At 38.8% G+C, this 19,084-nt stretch overlaps 1 protein-coding gene across 1 annotated transcript; it reads right to left on the reverse strand.

Annotated features, from left to right (window-relative positions):
- Positions 1-11,626: 11,626 nt before the first annotated feature.
- Positions 11,627-13,189, reverse strand: LOC115970248. The gene is made up of 3 exons (XM_031089911.1): positions 12,675-13,189; positions 12,320-12,542; positions 11,627-12,178 (listed from the first exon to the last, which is right to left on the reverse strand). The coding sequence occupies exons 1-3, from the start codon at positions 13,187-13,189 to the stop codon at positions 11,627-11,629; spliced, it is 1,290 nt and encodes a 429-aa protein (XP_030945771.1).
- Positions 13,190-19,084: the final 5,895 nt, after the last annotated feature.

Genomic DNA, 19,084 nt, shown 5'->3' on the forward strand with positions numbered 1-19,084 from the left:
GAAGATGCCCTGGTACGAAGAAGGTTCTGGGACGGAGCAGACTTGCGCTTGGGTGCCATGCGCAAACTATCTGAGAGAGAGAGAATATGTCAAGCTCGATGGATCGAGAGCTATTGAGAATATGTCAAGCACTAATTCTCGACAAATTTAGCTGTCGAAGTGTTATCAAGAGCTATCAACGGCAAAGAAAGCTCGATGGATCGAACAGCTATCAAGCAAACAGAAAGTTTCTCGATGGATCGAGAATCTGTCGAGAAACTATTGAGACAAATTCTAGAAAGTTTCGATGGATCGAGATTGCGTTAACTTTTATCGAGAAAGGAAGATCAAAGATCTCAATGGATAGCTAGCTGTCAAGAGCTATCAAGAAGCTATAGAGATGGGCAAAAACAGTTTTTCAAAGAAGAGAAAAACACAGAAATGAATGCAATCAAGCAAGCCACTCAATCAAAGATCCAAACAACATTTTAAGCTCTCAAAAACATCTCTCAACAAAAAAATGTCAAGCATTTAGACCCAAAATACACACACACACTAAACAAGTCTAGCCAATTTTATATTTCAAAAATAAGTTAAGACAGTTTAGTGAGGCCAAATCACATTGTACCTATACATGTATCAAAAGTAGCAAAGAATTTGCGTGTTATGTGTGAATGAAAAAAAAAAAAAAAAAAAACCTTCACAAGATTGCATAAGTTTCTATATGTTATGCCGATTTGAGATATGAGAAAATCAATTTAACTCACACACAATCATAACTGTTTGATGGAAACTATCACCTTTAAGGTACATCCTATAACTCTCACATCTCCTAGAAGACATATTTGCAATCATATATAAAACATTTTGATTCTTTTTGCTTTTAATTTTTCTTCACATATTTTTCTTTTGAGCATATCATGCATGGGCATATAAGAGAGAGAAAAGAAATACTCAATTATATTAAGTTTTTGACATTGCACTTTTGCTATGCCGAAGCATATAGATGTCATTTCATGATTAGCAGGCAACAGTGGTACGATGGTTATTTATGTCTTTCTCTTAAGATTTTCTAGTCCTTCTTGTTAAAAAAAAAGTGATATAAGTGTTAAGTACAAGATATTATTTAATCTTACTCATCACAAACACAAGCCACTAAGCTCACTTGTTTAGTTGTGCATAGAGATGGTCATCTAAGCTACAAAAGATACAAAATTTAGAAAAAGTTGTTTCAATGGCCATCCAAGATACACAAGAACCAATGTACACAAACACACACTGTTTTTGTATATTTTTTTTCTTGATTTTTAAATTTTTTTCAATTTTTTTTTAAGAAAAAAAAAATAAAGTAAAACTAAAAACAAACAAACAAAAACTTGTTAAACAAAGCATAGCATAAAAACTAGATGCAAATGCATGAGGAAGGAGGAGAAGAAGAGGAGATTAATCCATGGAGATAACACCAATGTTTTGGTGAAGGAATTCAAACCGTTTGCTATCAAGAGGTTTGGTGAACAAATCAGCCTTCTGATGATCAGTGTGAATAAACTCAAGAGTGAGAGTACCATCTTCGACAAGCTCCCGAATGAAGTGATGTCAAATCTCTATGTGTTTAGTTCGAGAATGTTGAACAGGATTCTTAGAGATGTTAATGGCATTGGTATTGTCACAATAGGTGGTAAGATGTTCTTGACGAATACCATAATTAAGGAGAGATTTTTGCATCCATAGAAGTTGGGTGCAGCAGCTACCGGCAGCAATGTATTCAGCCTCTGCAGTGGATAAAGAGATGGAATTCTGCTTTTTACTCATCCAGGAGACAAGATTATTACCCACATTGAAACAACCCCTCAAAGTACTTTTTCTATCATCAACATTTCCAGCCTATTCTGTGTCAGAATACCCAACTAAGACATCGTTGGTGTCCTTGCTATATCACACACCGAAATCAGCAGTGGTTTTAATATACTTTATGATTCTTTTCAAAACAATCGTATGAGACCCTTTGGGATTAGCCTGATATCTAGCATACACTCCCACACTGTAACTAATGTCAGGTCTACTAGCAATAAGGTAAAGAAGACTACCTATCATGCTTCTATATAGAGAAGAATCAATACTTTTTCCCAAAAAATCAACAGTGAGTTTAACATTTGGGCTTATACTTTTTCACAAGATTGTTAGCATATTTGGATTGAGATATGAATATACCTAACTCTTGTTGATGGATCTGCAACCTAAGGAAGTGATTCAACTCTCCAATCATGCTCATCTCAAACTCAACTTGTATGAGTTTGGAGAAACTATAAGCAAGTTCATTATTTGTTGATCCGAAGATGATTCGAAACCATAGAGTGCCTTCTTAAGGTACAACACATGATTCAAAAAGTGTGGATCAATGAATCCTTTTAGTTGAGCCATATAGACATCTTCTTTAAGGAACCCATTCAATAATGCAATCTTCACATCCATTTGGTAAAGCTTGAACTTCAAGTGACATGTCAGGGCTAGAAGAATCTTGATGGATTTCATACGGGCTATAGGAGAAAATGTCTCATTATAGTCTATTCCTTCCATTTGAGCGTATCCTTGAGCCACAAGACGAGCCTTGTTGCAGATCACATTACCCTCTTCATCAGTCTTGTTGCGGAATATCCATTTTGTGTCAATGATGTGCTTACCTTCAGTCTAGGTACTAAAGTCCAGACATCATTCCTTTGAAACTGAAGCAATTCATCGTGCATTGCCTGAACCCAGCTTTCATCCTGAAGAGCTTCCTCAACCTTGGTAGGTTCAACCTATGACAGATAACAAGAATAAGACACAAAGTTAGCAACACATTTATCAACTGTACGCTTTCTTAGTGTAAGTTCATTCATATTTTCCACAATAACTTCAGGAGGATGATTTAACTTGATCCTTAAGGAAGGTCCTTTCTCTTCATGAGACTCAGAATCAGGTGAGGTAGGTATGTCTACTGAACCTTCTACAACACTTGGAGTATCGAGAGTACTTGGAGATGCGGGCTCTTAATTAACAATTTCTTGAACATCCTTAGGCTCAGGAGGAAGAATTTCTTTGGGGATTTCCTCACTAATTTTCCCAAAACCAGACTTTAAAGCTTCATTGATAACAACATTAACAGTTTCCATCACCTTCTTGGTTCTCTTATTGTATTCCTGATAAGCCTTGCTTGTAGAAGAGTATCCCAAAAATATTCCTTCATCTCTTTGGGAGTCAATTTTTTCCACATTCTTTCTATCCTCGAGAATGAAACAAGTACTTCCAAAGATTCTGAAATACTTCACATTTGGCTTCCTTCCCTTCCATAACTCATAGGGAGTTTTCTTGGTACCAGGTCTGAAATACAGCCTGTTAATCGTATGACTCGCAATGTTGACGGCTTCTCCCCACAAGTTTCTAGTCACATCCTTGTTATGCAACATGGCTCTAGCCATCTCCTGAATAACCCTGTTTTTTCTTTCTACTACACCATTTTACTGAGGAGTAATAGGAGGAGAGAATTCTTGAGATATACTTGATCTAGTGCAAAAGGACTTCATGTATGAGTTCTCAAATTCTTTACCGTGATCACTTCGAATTTGATCAATCTTTAAGCTCTTCTCATTTCGCAATCTTGTGCATAAGGCTTCAATGTGCTCAGGAGCATCTAACTTGGATCTTAGAAGAATGACCCAAGTGTACCTAGTGATGTCATCTAGTTGGACCCATGAGATCTAGATGTAGTAGCTCCCATAGTCTAGATGTAGCAAATGCCGGAGTGCCCGGATGTCTATTTCCTAAGCTAACATGGTCCACTCACAACATTGTTCACTCTATTGAGCTTTGGTATCCCCAAAATTGATTCATGCTTAGATACAATTGAAAGATGTTTGTAACTAGCATGTCCTATCATTTGGTGTCATAGGTTTTCATTTGGCAAATGAATACTATTGCACACAATATCAGCATTAGGGACCAATCCATAACAATTATCTAGAGTGTGAACACCACTTATGAGTTTCTTTCCAGACTCATTCAACACAAGGCATTTCTCCTTTGAGAATATCACCATAAAGTCTTGATCACATATCTGACTTATGCTCAACAATTTCACTCTTAGACCTTCAACATATAGCACATTTGCAATGTCTGGCAATCCGGGTAGAGAGATAGTTCCCTTTCCTTTAATTTGTGATTTGCTCCTATCACCGAAAGTGACATTATCACATTTCTTAGACTCGAAAACCTTAAAGAGATATCGGTCTCAAGTCATGTGTCTTGAGCAGCCACTATCAAGGTACCACAAACATATGTCCATAACCTTAAATGCGAACTTCATCATGAAGCACACCTCATGCTTAGATGACAAATCAGTAGGAATGGTGTTTTCTCTCATCTAACATTTATGAATAAAGCTTTTAACTTTCACTCTTCTCAAATGAACTCCTCTGCACATTTTCATTCTAAGACAGTCTAGTTTCTTCTTTGTCATGCTAAGATCTTTTCCAATAATCATCATGATAGGTTTCAAATAACATTTAGACTTGAATTCTTTGATACACTCAATCAAGTAGAAATTAGAAAAGCAAGATGTATTTGAAACAAAAAAATCTTTTCTTGCTAGTTGCAGCCATGACAACAGGGGTCAATGGATCACACAACAAAGATTAACCCTAATCACAGTATGCCCGCTCTGATACCACTTGATAGGCCAAGAATGTATTGACCCCTTAGGGTAAATTAACCAATTAATTAGCCAAGTTAATTAATTAGGTCAATTAACATGCAATACGCGTGGTAGCACAAATAAATCGCCAACTAAGTTAAATGCAGCAGAAAAATAAATTTGACGTGGTGATTTGTTTATAAATGGGGAAAATCTCCAAGGCAAAAATCCCATCAGATGAATTTAAGGTCACAACTCTTGAGAATCCACAATTATTAAAACAAGCAGTTACAAGTAAAGGAATCTCAGTACTTTATACCAAACTACAATTGAACCATTACCCAATACACAATTGGACTTGTAATGTAGTGACAATCTCTCTTTTCAATGCATGACTCCCAATACGTGACTAACCAATTCGATGCATGGATCCAAGTACGTGACTAACACACCAACTTGAGAAGGATGTTGGCTGCAAAGTCCTTTAGTTCATCCACATGATGAAGATCAAGAAGCGCCTTGGTCATAAAACCCTATAGCGTATAAATGCAACAGCTTCTTCAAGAGAAAGTTGAACTAGGGCAAATGTCTCCGATCACAATATGCTTGCAAGAACAAGTGCAACAACCTTATAATGACCCTTAAAATAATCCTTATATATGTCTAGGGTTGTGTGAAAAGAAAACCTAAACACTTAACTTGGATATGCGTAAAAAACAGTTCTGAAAAACTAATTTTCGTAATTCTTGATAGATACAGCTATCGAGCTTCACATTTTAAATATTGATAAATACATCTGTCAAGCTTTAAAACACAGCACTTCTTCGCTTGATTCTTAGACAGATTTGCATGGCTTCAATACTTGAACTTTAACTTTTGTTCCTTGAAGTATTAAACACATCCTAGATCTACCAATTACAAGTAAAGTATGTTTTGTCAAAAGATTAGCCAATTCTAAATAACATATGTTCTTAACATGATCAACATATGTCCTAACAATGCATATCTAAGTATATTTGTGTAGGGTTTTTTTTCTCACAACCCTAGACATATATAAGGATTATTTTAAGGGCCGTCAAATGTGATGCAAAGGTTATTGCAATTTTTGTTGCACGCACATTGTGACCGGAGTCAAAATTGTCATAATTCATCATATTCTTTGTAGAAACTACTGCATCTTTGCATCAAGGGTTTTGTAACCAAGGAGCTTCTTAATCTTCATCGTTTGGATGAACTAAAGAACTTTGCTGCCAACTTCTTTCTCAAGTTGGTGTGTTAGTCACGTACTTAGATCTGTGCATCAATTAGTTAGTCACGTACTTGGAGCCATGCATTGAAATGAGAGATTGTCACTATATTGCAAGTCCAATTGGGTATTGGGGTAAGGGTTCAACTATAGGTTGGTATTAGGTACTAAGATTCTTTTTATTTGTAATTGCTTGTTTTGATAATAGTGGATTCTCAGGAGTAATGACCTTAAATTCACCCAATGGGGTTTTGCCTCAGTGGTTTTCTCCATTCATAAACAAATCACCCGTGTCAAATTTAATTTCCGCTGCATTTAGTTATTTGGTGATTTGTTTGTGCTACCACGCTCATTGCATGTAATTGAATCTAATTAATTTCACTTGGCTAAATTAATTGATTAAGTTACCAAAGGAGTCAATACATTCTTGACCTTTCAAAGTACTATAAACTATAAAGTCTAGAGTACATATCACCCCAAGTATCATCCAAAAGCTAGTACAAAATACAATAAGTAGGCTTAGAATACAACACAAAGGATTCACTACAAATGTTTCCTTCCTCCGCTAAAAAATTCACATACTTATTTCCTTTTTGTGCAACGAGTAGGCTTAAAATAAAACACAAAGGATTCATTACAAATGTTTCTCTCCTTCGCCAAATATTCACATACTAATTTTCTTCGTGCAGGACATGTTAAAGGTGAACTTTTTCAAAAACTTGAAGGAAAGACTTGCAATCTGACATAATGAGAAGAATATCGACCAGGATGTTTTGAAATGTAAACATGCCAATTGCATACTCCAAAATTTTGATGAATATAATGGATTAACTAAATAGAGCTCATAACTATAATGGATTAACAAAAAAGAGCACATATCTTTTTTATATAAAAAGATAAAGTGATATACAATATACTAATAATGAGTTTTTTTCCTAATTAGTTTTTAATATATTTTTCAAAAATGGATATCTACCATTAGAGGTAACTTTTTTTTTTTTTTAGAAACACCATTATACTTAACTTGAAATTATATATCTTTTTTTTTTTATTAGAAGATATAATAATTAAGGGTGTGCATGGGTCGGGTTGAACCCATGGGTTGGACAATTTTTTATTATTATTATTATTATTAAATTGAGCAAAAAAATATATATCACACTTGCCACTTGAGTTGATAAACAAAATATACATTAATATATGAACTAATATTTCAACTTAGTTATACATTAATATATGAACTAATATACATTAATATTGTCTTTTATATAGGATAGGAGGAAGAGCTGGTTGTTTAAAAAAATTATTAATTATATAATATATTTTTAATATATGGGTGGGTCGGGTCGGGTCGGGTTTAGTGGGTTTAGAATTTTATGACCCAAACCCAACCCAACCCACTATCAAAAAAAATTTGTAACCCAACCCGGCGAGTTGGGTTAGGTCGGATCAGTTTTGGCGGGTTGGTTGCACACCCCTAATAATAATTAACCTATGCCATTGTAAGGACCAGAATTGGACCTTCAACCTGCCAATAATTGATGATGGCCCAATAAGCCCAACACAATATATTTGTTAGAGAGTGGATTTTACAAGAAAGAACGTTTCAGCAAATCAAATATGGGCCTCAATTAAGAGGGATTAAACTAGTTAAAAAACACGATTTAGGATTGACACTCCTCAGTCAAGTCTGAGGATGAGTTGTTCTTATATTTACTCAAGTTTTTTTTCTAAGTACAAGGTGTTCTCTCTTTTTTTCTCTTTTTTCCCAAAGATTACATGCCCTCTTTGTCATGGGGGCCTTTCTCTTATATGGTCCTGTTATTTTCAATCCTAGCCCTCCACTTGTTGGTCATGTAAATGATCTTTTGGATGCTTGTCCCATCAGAAACCTCCTAGAAGTTTAGTGAGTAGTTGTGAACTGAGATATCTTTGCTCAGGGGTCATTTCCATATAAATGCGGTCAGTTGGTTAGGTGTAGAACATTTAATGTGGTGGTAGCAACCTTCTCCCCAAATATTTCTTCTTTTGTTGTTGGTTATCTTCCTTAAAGCTTATCCATAAAAGGAATGATTACCTTTTTTATAGAATTTCCGGGAAGGCTAGGTTCCAACCTTCCATAATGCTTTCCCAAGGAAGCTCGGCTCCTCGGGAACTACTACCAACTTGTTGTTATACTTTCTCGTTCTCGGCTCATTGATCCCTAAACTTAATAAACCTTACAACCATCCTCAGGTTCATGTGTATTCTTAGGTACGACCCACGGCCGAACTCATTTACTCATCTTGCTCACCTTCACAATAGCCCCTCAAAATGTCACCTTTTTTTCTCCATTGAGGAAAGTGGGGTTTTGATTTTTGCCTTTGAGTTTCACACATTCAATGAACATTCCCACGTGACAACCTCTTTTCACCTGCTTTGAGCATGCTCCTAATGCTTCGACATTTGCGACGCCCCATTAATTGTTTTACACGGCATTCTGTCGCCACATTCTATGGCATGATGAAGATCCTACGGCTGGGATTTACCATGGGATTTCGAGCGAGAACTATCCCGCTCAACTTCTCTCCCTATATAAAGTGTGTGGGGAGTCTGAATCCTTCATTTATTGAATCTTCAATCTCTCAAGAAGCAGTCTGAAGTGCTCCTTTCCTACTTCTCTGTAAGTACCCTTTAGCTCGTATATTAACTTTTAGGACCCCTCCTTCCTCAGCCTTCTATTCTTTACCGTATTCTTTAACAATCCTTCCTTATTTCCTAGATGGGTAGGTTTGCTAACTTAGTGGATACTCTCGAGGGTATAGAAAACTTTAAGGCTCAATACAATATACCACTTGGGGTCTCTATACAACATTGCCTTCTTGGAAAGTGACAAGTTCTAAGATTAGAGAGGGATGTGGTGATCCCTATGATCGCCTTTATAGAGGAAGGAATGAGAATCCCTATGGGGAGGGTGACTAGGGATTTTTTGGTTGCCCATAGACTTTGCCCGACCCAATGCTCCCCAAACCTATTTAGGATTTTAGGTAGTGTCAATACCCTTAATGAAAAGGTGGGGGTAAACCTCACCCATCATGACGTCAATTAGGTGTATAACTGCCAATACCTCAAAAATACCGGGTATTATCTTAAAAATAGGGTTCCTACAGTTAGGCTTATTTTGTGTCTCCCCAAATCTAACAAAGGCATGGACCAAGATTTCTTGATTGTCTCAAGTGAATAGCGTGATGGTTTGCCTTGTCCGACATGAGAGGGGCAACTAGGTGGGATGTTCTAAGTTTAAGTACCCATTCTTTCCCCTTCCAATAATGAAAACTTTAATTTCGTAGTCTCTCCTTTTTTATAGTTCGAGTATTTTTTTTTTTTAGAACCTCTTTTTTAATCATACTTTTGTTTTTTGGATTTCTATAGACAAGAATTTCATGGCCCCCAACGTCAACTTGGTTAACGAGCCAGATCTCACTAGGATACTTCAATTCGAGATCTTTCACCTTACGGACGGACAACTGTGCGCCACCCACGTCATTCTCGGGTACAAGCCAATTTCGTCCAACTTTCAGTCCCCTGAATACGTCATCAAGGCGAAGGATCCTCAATTGAAACAAATCAACATCGCAGTACCTGGGTTCCTCGCCAGTCCTCCACTTAAAGGTACCCACCAAGTTGAGTTGCCCACCCAACGCATTACCGAGGAAGTAGCGACTTCTTCCACCAAAGGAGGAAATGGCCAGGGTGATTGAAGTACTAGACTCTGAAGAAGACTTTGAAGTCCTTGACCAATCACACTCTGCAGAGTCTCCAAGTGCTACTTTCAAACATCTACCCTTCATGAGCAACAGCCAAGAACCATCCAACGTCCCAAAAGCTAGGGTGCTTCAATGCAAAAAGAACACCAGCCTCCTCGAGTTGTTGGAATCATGTGCAGGAGGGTCCACACCCAAGGTAGCCAACCAACCTCAGCGCCCCACTCCCCTCCCTACCTATACTTCCCCTTCCGAACAGCTAGAAAAGAAAAGGAAAAGGGAGAAAAAAGGGAAGGAGACGTCCGAGAAAGGTGAAATTGCCCCCAAGGATCTTGAGCCCCAAAAAGGAGCAAAGTTTGCTAAAGGGGCACAGAGAAAAAATATGCCAAAAAGTTCAGGTGCAGAGATGGTTGCTGACCACCGCCCTAGGGTTCCAATTTGGAACCCTGTACTTAAGCTAGATGGAGCCCAACTCCCTTTGGACTCCTCCATCAAGGACTTTCAAAAAGGGAAAGCGGGCTCCGTGTCTGATGCTTTGGAACAACCTTTGCCCTTGCCTTAGGACATGGTTGACCTGAGGACCTTGAAGAAGCCCGAGGTTTTCTTAACCCTAAAAAGGGATCTGGCCATGGTACGTAACTCAGTTCATCATCTTGTAAAAGTTGTTATTATTATTATTATTATTATTATTATTATTACTTGGAGAGTTTAACTCATTTTTCCTTCTTCACATTGTTGCCTTGTTTTTTTTTTTTTTAGGCGGTCCAGACAACAAATATCGTCGAGGAATGGGTGGACCGAGCCCATGCCCAGTTGAAGGACAAGGAGACCCATTGCATATCTGCTATCAAGACCCTGGCTGTGGTTGAGAAGAAAATTAAAGAGCTCAGCATAAAGATGACTGAAGCAGATAGGGAAAGAAAGAGCGCAAAGGCCGCTTTGGCTAGTGCTGAAAAACAAGCTAAGGACTAGTGTCAGTAGCTGCGCAAGGCCGAAGAGCAATTGGCAATTGCTATGGAGCAAATAGGAGCTCAGAAAAAAGAGCTGGAGAAGAAAAAGGAGGCTATTGCTTAAGCTGAGCAAATTGGCTATGATATTGGGGTAAAAGAGACTGAAGACACTCAAAAAGCCCAAGTCACAGGAGTTTGCTGAGGTTACTACATTCAGGTACGGACCGAGGCATTGAACCTGGCCAAAGTGGATGCTTCTTCGGACTTGAGGAAGACAGAGAATACCTTTTACCCTCCAACACTGCGAATAGTAGTCCTATCTGGCTCTCAAGCAACCTAGCAGTTAGGATGTTATCGCTTTCCTTTACTGTTGTTTTTCTCTTCATTTTTTTTTTTTTTTTTTGGGATGTAAATGTACTCTTTTATTTCTCATCAATGAAAGGCTTTATTGAGAAATTTCATCTCATTTTAAGCATGTACCTTTATTATACTTGTAACTTTTTTATCCAAGCACAGCATAACTTATACCTTTAACAATCTACCTTCAACTCAATACGTACTCATTCACTGGCAGTATTTAACAAAGCTGCACTTAACAAAATAATCAGTGCTAACCTTTCTAAAGTACATACTCCGAGGAGCCAGTTGTGGCCGAGGTTATGTTTAATACTTAAATAAATAAAGAGTATTAATTTACCTAAGGTATATGATCCGAGGAACCAGACACAATCGAGGTTTTGTTTAACAAATAAAGAGTATTAATTTACCCAAGGTATATGGTCCGAGGAACCAGGCATAACCGAGGTTTTGTTTAATACTTAAACAAATAAAAAACATTAATTTACCCAAGGTATGTGGTCCAAGAAACCAAGGATGACTGAGATTCTGTTTAACACTTAAACAAATAAAAAGCATAAATTTACCCAAAGTATATGGTCCGAGGAACCAGGCATGACTGAGGTTTTGTTTAACACTTAAACAAATAAAAAGGAATTTAGGCCATAATAATCAAAACAAAAGATGGCAAGATTGTCTTTCATTAATAATAGTACCTTTGAAAGTTATTTACATTCCAGGGACGTGGTATATTATTTTCATTTAAATCTTCCAAAAAATAAGCTCTTATTCCGGCCACCGAAGTGATGCGGTACGGCCCTTCCCAGTTAGGTCCTAGTTTTCCCCAAGATAGGTTCTTTGCAGTTCCTACCACCTTTCTCAACACTAAATCCCCCGGTGCTAATGGTCTGACCTTCACCCCCATATTGTACCCTTGCTTAAGCTTTTGCTGGTAGTGTGCCAACTGGACCATGGCCAGTTCTCTCTGTTCATCAATTAAATCCAAACTCTTCCGTAGTAATTGATCATTGTTGTCAAGAGCGAATAAGCTTGTCCTTAATGTCAGAAACCCTGTCTCCAAAAGGATCACGGCCTTGGAACCATAGGTCATGGAAAACGGTGTTTCCCCAGTTGAACGTCGAGGAATTGTCTGATATGTCCAAAGAACGTGTGGGAGCTCTTCAACCCATCTACCCTTAGCTTCATTTAATCTCTTCTTGAGCCCACTAACTATAACCTTATTAACTACTTCCACCTGCCCATTACCTTATGGATAGGCTGGGGTTAAGTACCTATTCCTAATGCCAAGCTCACCACAATACATCCTATAGGCCTTGTTGTCAAACTGGAGCCCATTGTCCAAGATAAGAGTATGGGGAATCCCAAATCAGGTAACAATATTCTTCCAGACAAACTTCTTTGCATCAACATCTCTGATATAAGATAACGGCTCAGCCTCGACCCACTTTGTGAAGTAATCAATTCCGACAAGAAGCCATCTTTGGTTTCCCACTGCTCTAGGAAATGGCCCTACAATATCCAAACCCCATTGTGCAAATGGCCACAAATTAGAAAGAGGATTTAGCATGCCCTCAGGCTGATGGATACTTAGGGCAAATCTGTGGCACTGATCACACTTTTTAACATAATCTTGTGCCTCTTTTGGCATACCTAGCCACCAATAACCCTAAGTAAGAGCTCTATGTGACAACGATCTGCCTCATGTATGACTTCCACAGATTCCTTCATACAGTTCTTCTAAAAGTGGCTCCACTGCCTTGGGATGAACATAGAGTAAATATGGCCTTGAAAAAGGGCACTTATACAATTTTTGTTCCTCGGATAGCAAGAAACGGGAAGCTTTTCTTGGTATTTTCTCCGCCTTTCCTTTCTCAGGAGGCATTGTTCCCTCTTTCAGGAATGCAACTATGGGATCCATCCAATTGGGACCAACCCATATCTGGTGAACTCCGACCCTCACCATTTCCAGCTCAGCAAGCCTCAATAAATCCTCGACGAGGATGACCCAAGGAAGGCCCTGCTCAAAAGAGGTTGCTATAGTTTCCAAAGAGTCTGCATGAGTATTCTTACTCCTCGAGACCTGCTGTATGGAGAAAGATTCAAAACCAGATTGTAGTTGCCGAGCTTTACCAAGATATCCCTGCATCCTATGGTCCCTGGCCTCCAGCTCACCTTTAAATTGCCCGACAACTAACCTCGAATCTGAAAAGACCTCAACAATTTTTCCACCCAACTTCTTCACCATAGCCACGCTATCAACAATGCCTCATATTCAGCTTCATTATTAGTGACTGAAAAACCCAACCTCGGGGATTCTCAATAGAAATCCCCTCTGGGACATTATCACTATCCCAACTCCAGACTCCCTCTGGTTAGCCGCTCCTTCAACGTAAAGCTTCTAAGTCAGATTTCCGTGGACAGAAACTGTTAAAACTTGTACTCCCCCAAACTCTTCCTCCTCGACTCCAACCACTGCTGGACATTTAGTAAATTCTGCCACCAAGTCCACAAGAACTTGCCCTCTAATAGTGGTACAAGGCATGTACTTTATATCAAACGCTCCCAAAATCGTCTCCCACTTAGCGATCCTTCCCGTATAATTAGTTCTCCGAAGTAATGATTGCAAAGGGAGTTGAGTAAGGACTACAACGGTATGCTCCTGGAAGTAATGATGGAGCTTCCTTGTAGCATGCACAATGGCCAAAATGGCTTTCTCCAATGGCAAATAACAGACATTTGCCTCCTGCAATGACTAACTCACATAATAGACTAGTTTCTGTACCCCATTCTCCATCCTTACCAAAACCAAACTCACTACATGACACATCACTGCAACGTACACAAAGAGGACCTCTTCCTTTTCGAGTCTAGACAGAATAGGTGGTCGGGACAGGTATTCCTTCAATTGCTGGAAAGAAAGGGTGCATTCTTCAGTCCATTCAAACCCCTTCCATTTATGCAGGAGTTGGAAGAATGGTCTACATTTGCCTACAAACTGGGAGATAAACCTGTTTAAAGCTGCAGTTATCCCAGTCAACTTCTATACCTATTTGGGATTTCGAGGAGGTTATAAGTCGTTTATCGCCTTAATCTGATCAGGATTAATCTCAATTCCATGGTGCATGATCATATAGCCCAAAAATTTACCAGAACCGATGCCAAAAGAACACTTCGAAGCATTGAGACGCAATTTATGTCTAATAAGTATCTTGTATACACTTCCGAGATTATTCAAATGTTCGGCTAGAATTTTACTCTTCACAACCATATCATCGATGTAAACTTCAATATTCTTTCTAAATTGAGACTCAAACATTCTGGTCATCATCCGTTGGTAGGTTGACCCAACATTCTTCAATCCAAAAGGCATCACTCGGTAATGATAATTCCCAATAGGAGACATGAAGGCAGTCTTCTCCTGGTCGGCCAAAGCTAATGGTATCTGATCGTATTCCTGAAAGGCATCTAAAAAGCTCATCCGAGGATGGTCGATCGTAGCATCCACCAATTGGTCTATCCGAAGGATTGGAAAAGGATCATTGGGGAAAGTTTTATTCAAATCAGTAAAATCCACACATTCTCCACTTTCCTGGCTTCTTCTTCACCATAACTGTATTGGCCAACCACTCTGGATAAAAGACCTCCTTAATTGCCCCTGCATGCATAAGTTTTAGTACTTCTTCCTTGATAGCTTCAACATGCTCTTTAGAAGAGCACTGAGGTGGTTGTTTCTTAGGGATAACTTTTAGGTTGACATTTAGTTGATGACAAATGAAGTTCAGATCCACCCTGAGAGCTTCATAGGCACTCCAGGCAAAAACATCAATCTTCTTTCTAAAAAAATCCAACAACTCCTCCTTCTCCCTAGGAGGCAATTGAACTTCGACTTGGAAATATTTTTTTGCATCAGCGTCAATAATAACTTTCTCTAACTCTTCACACATCAATCCTCCATCCACAACGTTTGAGGATTCTACCATCTCAGTTAATTGCTACAAGGCCCTTTCTGGGATAACCGAGGATTCACCCTCAGACTAGTGTTTAATAGCAGCGACTAGGCATTACCTCGCCATAGCCTAACTTCTAATCAACTCCTCAACCTGGTCCCCAGAGGGATACTTCACCTTTAAATGCAAAGTCAAAGAAATAGTTCCCATGGCATAAAGCCATGGTCTTGCTAAAATAGCAGTATAAGGTGAATAAGCATCTATCACAATGAAGTTTACTTCCACCATTTCTGACCCTTCTTGAACAGGCAACCTAATCAAGCCCTTTAGGATAATAGTCTTCCCATCAAACCCCACTAGAGAAGAATCGTAACTAACTAAATCCTTAGATTTCAGTTTAAGTCCATTGTACAGGTCGGGATACATAATCTCTGCACCACTACCCTAATCTACCAAAACCCTCCTTACATTGTAACTTCCTATCTGAAGGGTAACCACTAAGGCATCATCATGTGGTTGATAAGTTCCAACCTTGTCTTCATCAAAAAAACTCAAAGCTAATTGGACTTGCATCCTCCCTCATTTAGATTCAGGGACCAAATCCTCAGTGTATGATCTTGATATAGACATGACCTCAGATGGACATACTCCAATTCGACTTAGGGCTGCAAGAATAACATTGATTGTTCCCAGGGATGGTCTCAAGGGGTTTTCCTGCTGATGTGTTGACCCAACCTGACTCCCCTGTCCAGAAGGCTGGTGCAAAAACTGCCTCAGCTTCCCAATCTTGACCAGCTGCTGTAGATAATCACGTAAAGTTCTACAACCTTTTGTAGTGTGTCCACGGTCTTGATGATACTAGCAATAAAGACCTTGATTATGCTTTATGGGGCCTCCTCCCATTTTATTTGGCCACTTGAAATATGGTTCAATCTTTATCTTCTCAAGAATTTAATGTATAGGCTCCCTAAATACTGTATTAACTACTTGGGCAGTGGAGTGCTCAATATGTCTAGCAAAATCTCTCTTGGGTCGATTGTTATTATACCTCTCAGACCTAAAGTCTCTTCGATCAGGGAGGGTCACCATCACTTTCCCCTTTCCTTGCTGCTAATCCTCCTTAACCTGTTTGTACTCGTCAATCCGATCCATTAATTGACGCATACTTCATGCGGGCTTCTTGGTCAAGGACTTTCTCAAATCATGCTCAGTAGGAAGGCCAACCTTAAACGTCCTTATAGCTATGTCTTCAAAATCTCCATCTATCTCATTGAACATTTTCCAGTATTTGTTTGAGTAAGTCTTCAGGGTCTCACCCTCTCTCATCGCCATTGATAGCAGGGAATCTAGGGAACAAGGAACCCTGCTACACGTAACAAATCAGACCCCGAAGGCCCTAGTGAGCTCTTGAAATGAGCTAATTGAGCCTTCATCCAACCCATCTAACCATCTCATCGCAACAAGCCCCAAGCTGGAGGGGAATACTTTGCACATCAAGGCCTCATTCCTCGAATGAACAGCCATTCTTTGATTGAAATGACTGACGTGCTCCATCGGGTCTATCCTTCCATTGTAAATGGTAAAAGTGGGTTGCGCAAACCGATGAGGAAGTTTAGCCCTGTCAATCCTTTGCGTAAAGAGTGATTTTGAAATCTGGTGTAAAGCCTTACTCATCGCATCATTCCCCAAGCTCCTATGGGTTGGACTTTTGTCCTTTTTTCTGATAATATCGTTCCTCCCTATCAAACAGTGAAGATAAGGAAACAGATTTGTTGAGAGGTGTTCTCGACCTTGGCCTACAGTCACTATCTCCCACTAAGTTAGACCCTATGCTTGAAGGAGATGCCTCTCGCTGTTTACGATGCAATTTTATGCGCAGATGATCTACTTCCAACCTTAGGTTTCTAGTTTCTTCTCCATGAGAAATATGGCTTCCAGTCCTAGAATGAATCCTACTATTGTGGGTGGTATGCGCACTAACCTCACGATCCCTCCTCCTTTCAAGGTTAACAAAATGGTCTTCACATTGAGATCCCACAAACTCTTCTCGGCTTAGACCAGAACCTACCATAGTTGATTTACATTGTAAGCACTTCTCTTATTCCCTTAAACGAAGCCAATTGTAAGGACCAGAATTGGACCTACAACCTGCCAACAATTTATGATGGCCCAATAAGCCCAACACAATATATTTGTTAGAGAGTAGATTTTACAAGAAAGAGCATTTCAGCAAATCAAATATGGGCCTCAATTGAAAGGGATTAAACCAGTTAAAAAACAAAATTTAGGATTGACACTCCTCAGTCAAGTCCGAGGATGAGTTGTTCTTATATTTACTCTCAAGTTTTTTTCTAAGTACAAGGTGTTCTCTCTTTTTTCTCATTTTTCCCAAAGATTACATGCCCTTTTTTCACGGGGGCCTTTCCCTTATATGGTCCTGTTATTTTCAATCCTAGCCCTCCACTTATTGGTCATGTAGATGATCTCTTGGATGCTTGTCCCATCAAAAACCTCCTGGAAGTTTTGTGAGTAGCTGTGAACTAAGATATCTTTGCTTAGGGGTCATTTCCACATAAATGCAGCCAGTTGGTTAGGTGTAGAACATTTAATGTGGTGGTAGTAGACTTCTCCTCAGATATTTCTTCTTTTGTTACTAGTTATCTTCCTTGAAACTTATCCATAAGAGGAATGATTACCTTTTGTATAGCATTCCCGGGAAGGCTAGGTTCCAACCTTCCACAATGCTTTCCCGAGGAAGCTCGGCTCCTCGGGAACTACTACCAACTTTGTTAGGTTCTAAAGTGTAGGACTTTATGTATTTAGAACTCTAATTTGTATTGTTGGCAAACCATGATCAAAACAATGTGTTTAGAAGTGTTTAAAGCTAGCTCAAAGTTTTATGTCAATGTAAAGTTGGAATCGAGTGTAAAGCAGAAAGTAGTGTGGCTTTCGGCCTGGCTCGATCGATCGAAGCTTTGGCTCGACCGATCGAACGTCAAGCAGATTGCTTTTCTGCAGAATTTTCCAACTCAGCCCTAGTTGTTTTAAAACGTTTTTAGAGTTTTTTATTTGTCCTAAGTATAAAAGGCAAACCCTAACCACGTTTTAGTGTTGCTCATACTGCGGTTTGTGTAAATCTCTTGTGAGATCTAGAGGAGCTTTCCTTTACACAAACTTAGGGTTTTCAAGGAGGAGATATTCTCTACACCTTGATGATCAAAACAGTTGCTGCCATTAAAACTTAAAGAATACACAAGCGGGGGTGCTTGTAGCTGGTGGGAATCCAAAGAAAGAAGGAGTCCGTGGATTCGGAGCTTGCATGTGGTCGTGTCAGTAAGTTCTACTGGTTTGTAGCATTAGGAAGTCAAGCGGGGGTGCTTGTAAGTCCTTTTGTATGAACTTCGATTCTTTCTGATAGTGGACTCAAGTTTACCTTGAGGATAACTAGGTCAAATCCTCCCCAGGTTTTTACCGGTTTGGTTTCCTGGGTGATCATATCGTGTGTTATTTATTTTCCGCTGCTTTGCATGATTTGATCTTTATTATTGTGATAACCTAGACTTGTTTAATTGGACTAAGTAACAACTTGGCTAATTACCTAGGTTTAATCAATTGTTTAAGAGGTCTAAAAACTGTCAAACTTGTTGTTATACTTTCTTGTTCTTGACTCGTTGATCCCTAAACTTAATAAACCTTATGACCATCCTCGGGTTCATAGGTATCCTCAGACGCGACCCACAGCCCAACTCATTTACTCGTCCTACTCACCCTCACAGTCATTATTCTCCACAAATTTCAAATCTTGATACTTTTCAAAGAATATTATATATAGCATTAAGTATGTATAAGTATATTTTTAAACATTTATACATTTTATATTCATGAGCACACTATTATGTTTAAACTTGACTAAAGGTCCGTTTAGTTGAAGGGGTGGAAAAGTGGAAGGATAGAAAATATTAAAAGGATGGAAAAGTGGGAGGGTAGAAAATATTTTAATTTCCCTCCTTTTTGTTTAGTTGGGAGTGGAAAAATGGAGGGATGGAGAAAGTGAGTTTGTATAAATTTATGCATATACCCTTGTTAAAAAATGAAGCCCAATTAAAACAAAAAAAAAGTGATAAACAACCACCAAAAAAAAAAAATCTATCACCTAAATTTATTTTAAAAAAAAAAATCATGTCCATAAAAAA

The sequence above is a fragment of the Quercus lobata genome, chromosome 12 (genome assembly GCF_001633185.2).
Source record: "Quercus lobata isolate SW786 chromosome 12, ValleyOak3.0 Primary Assembly, whole genome shotgun sequence".
NCBI classification, from domain to species: domain Eukaryota; kingdom Viridiplantae; phylum Streptophyta; class Magnoliopsida; order Fagales; family Fagaceae; genus Quercus; species Quercus lobata.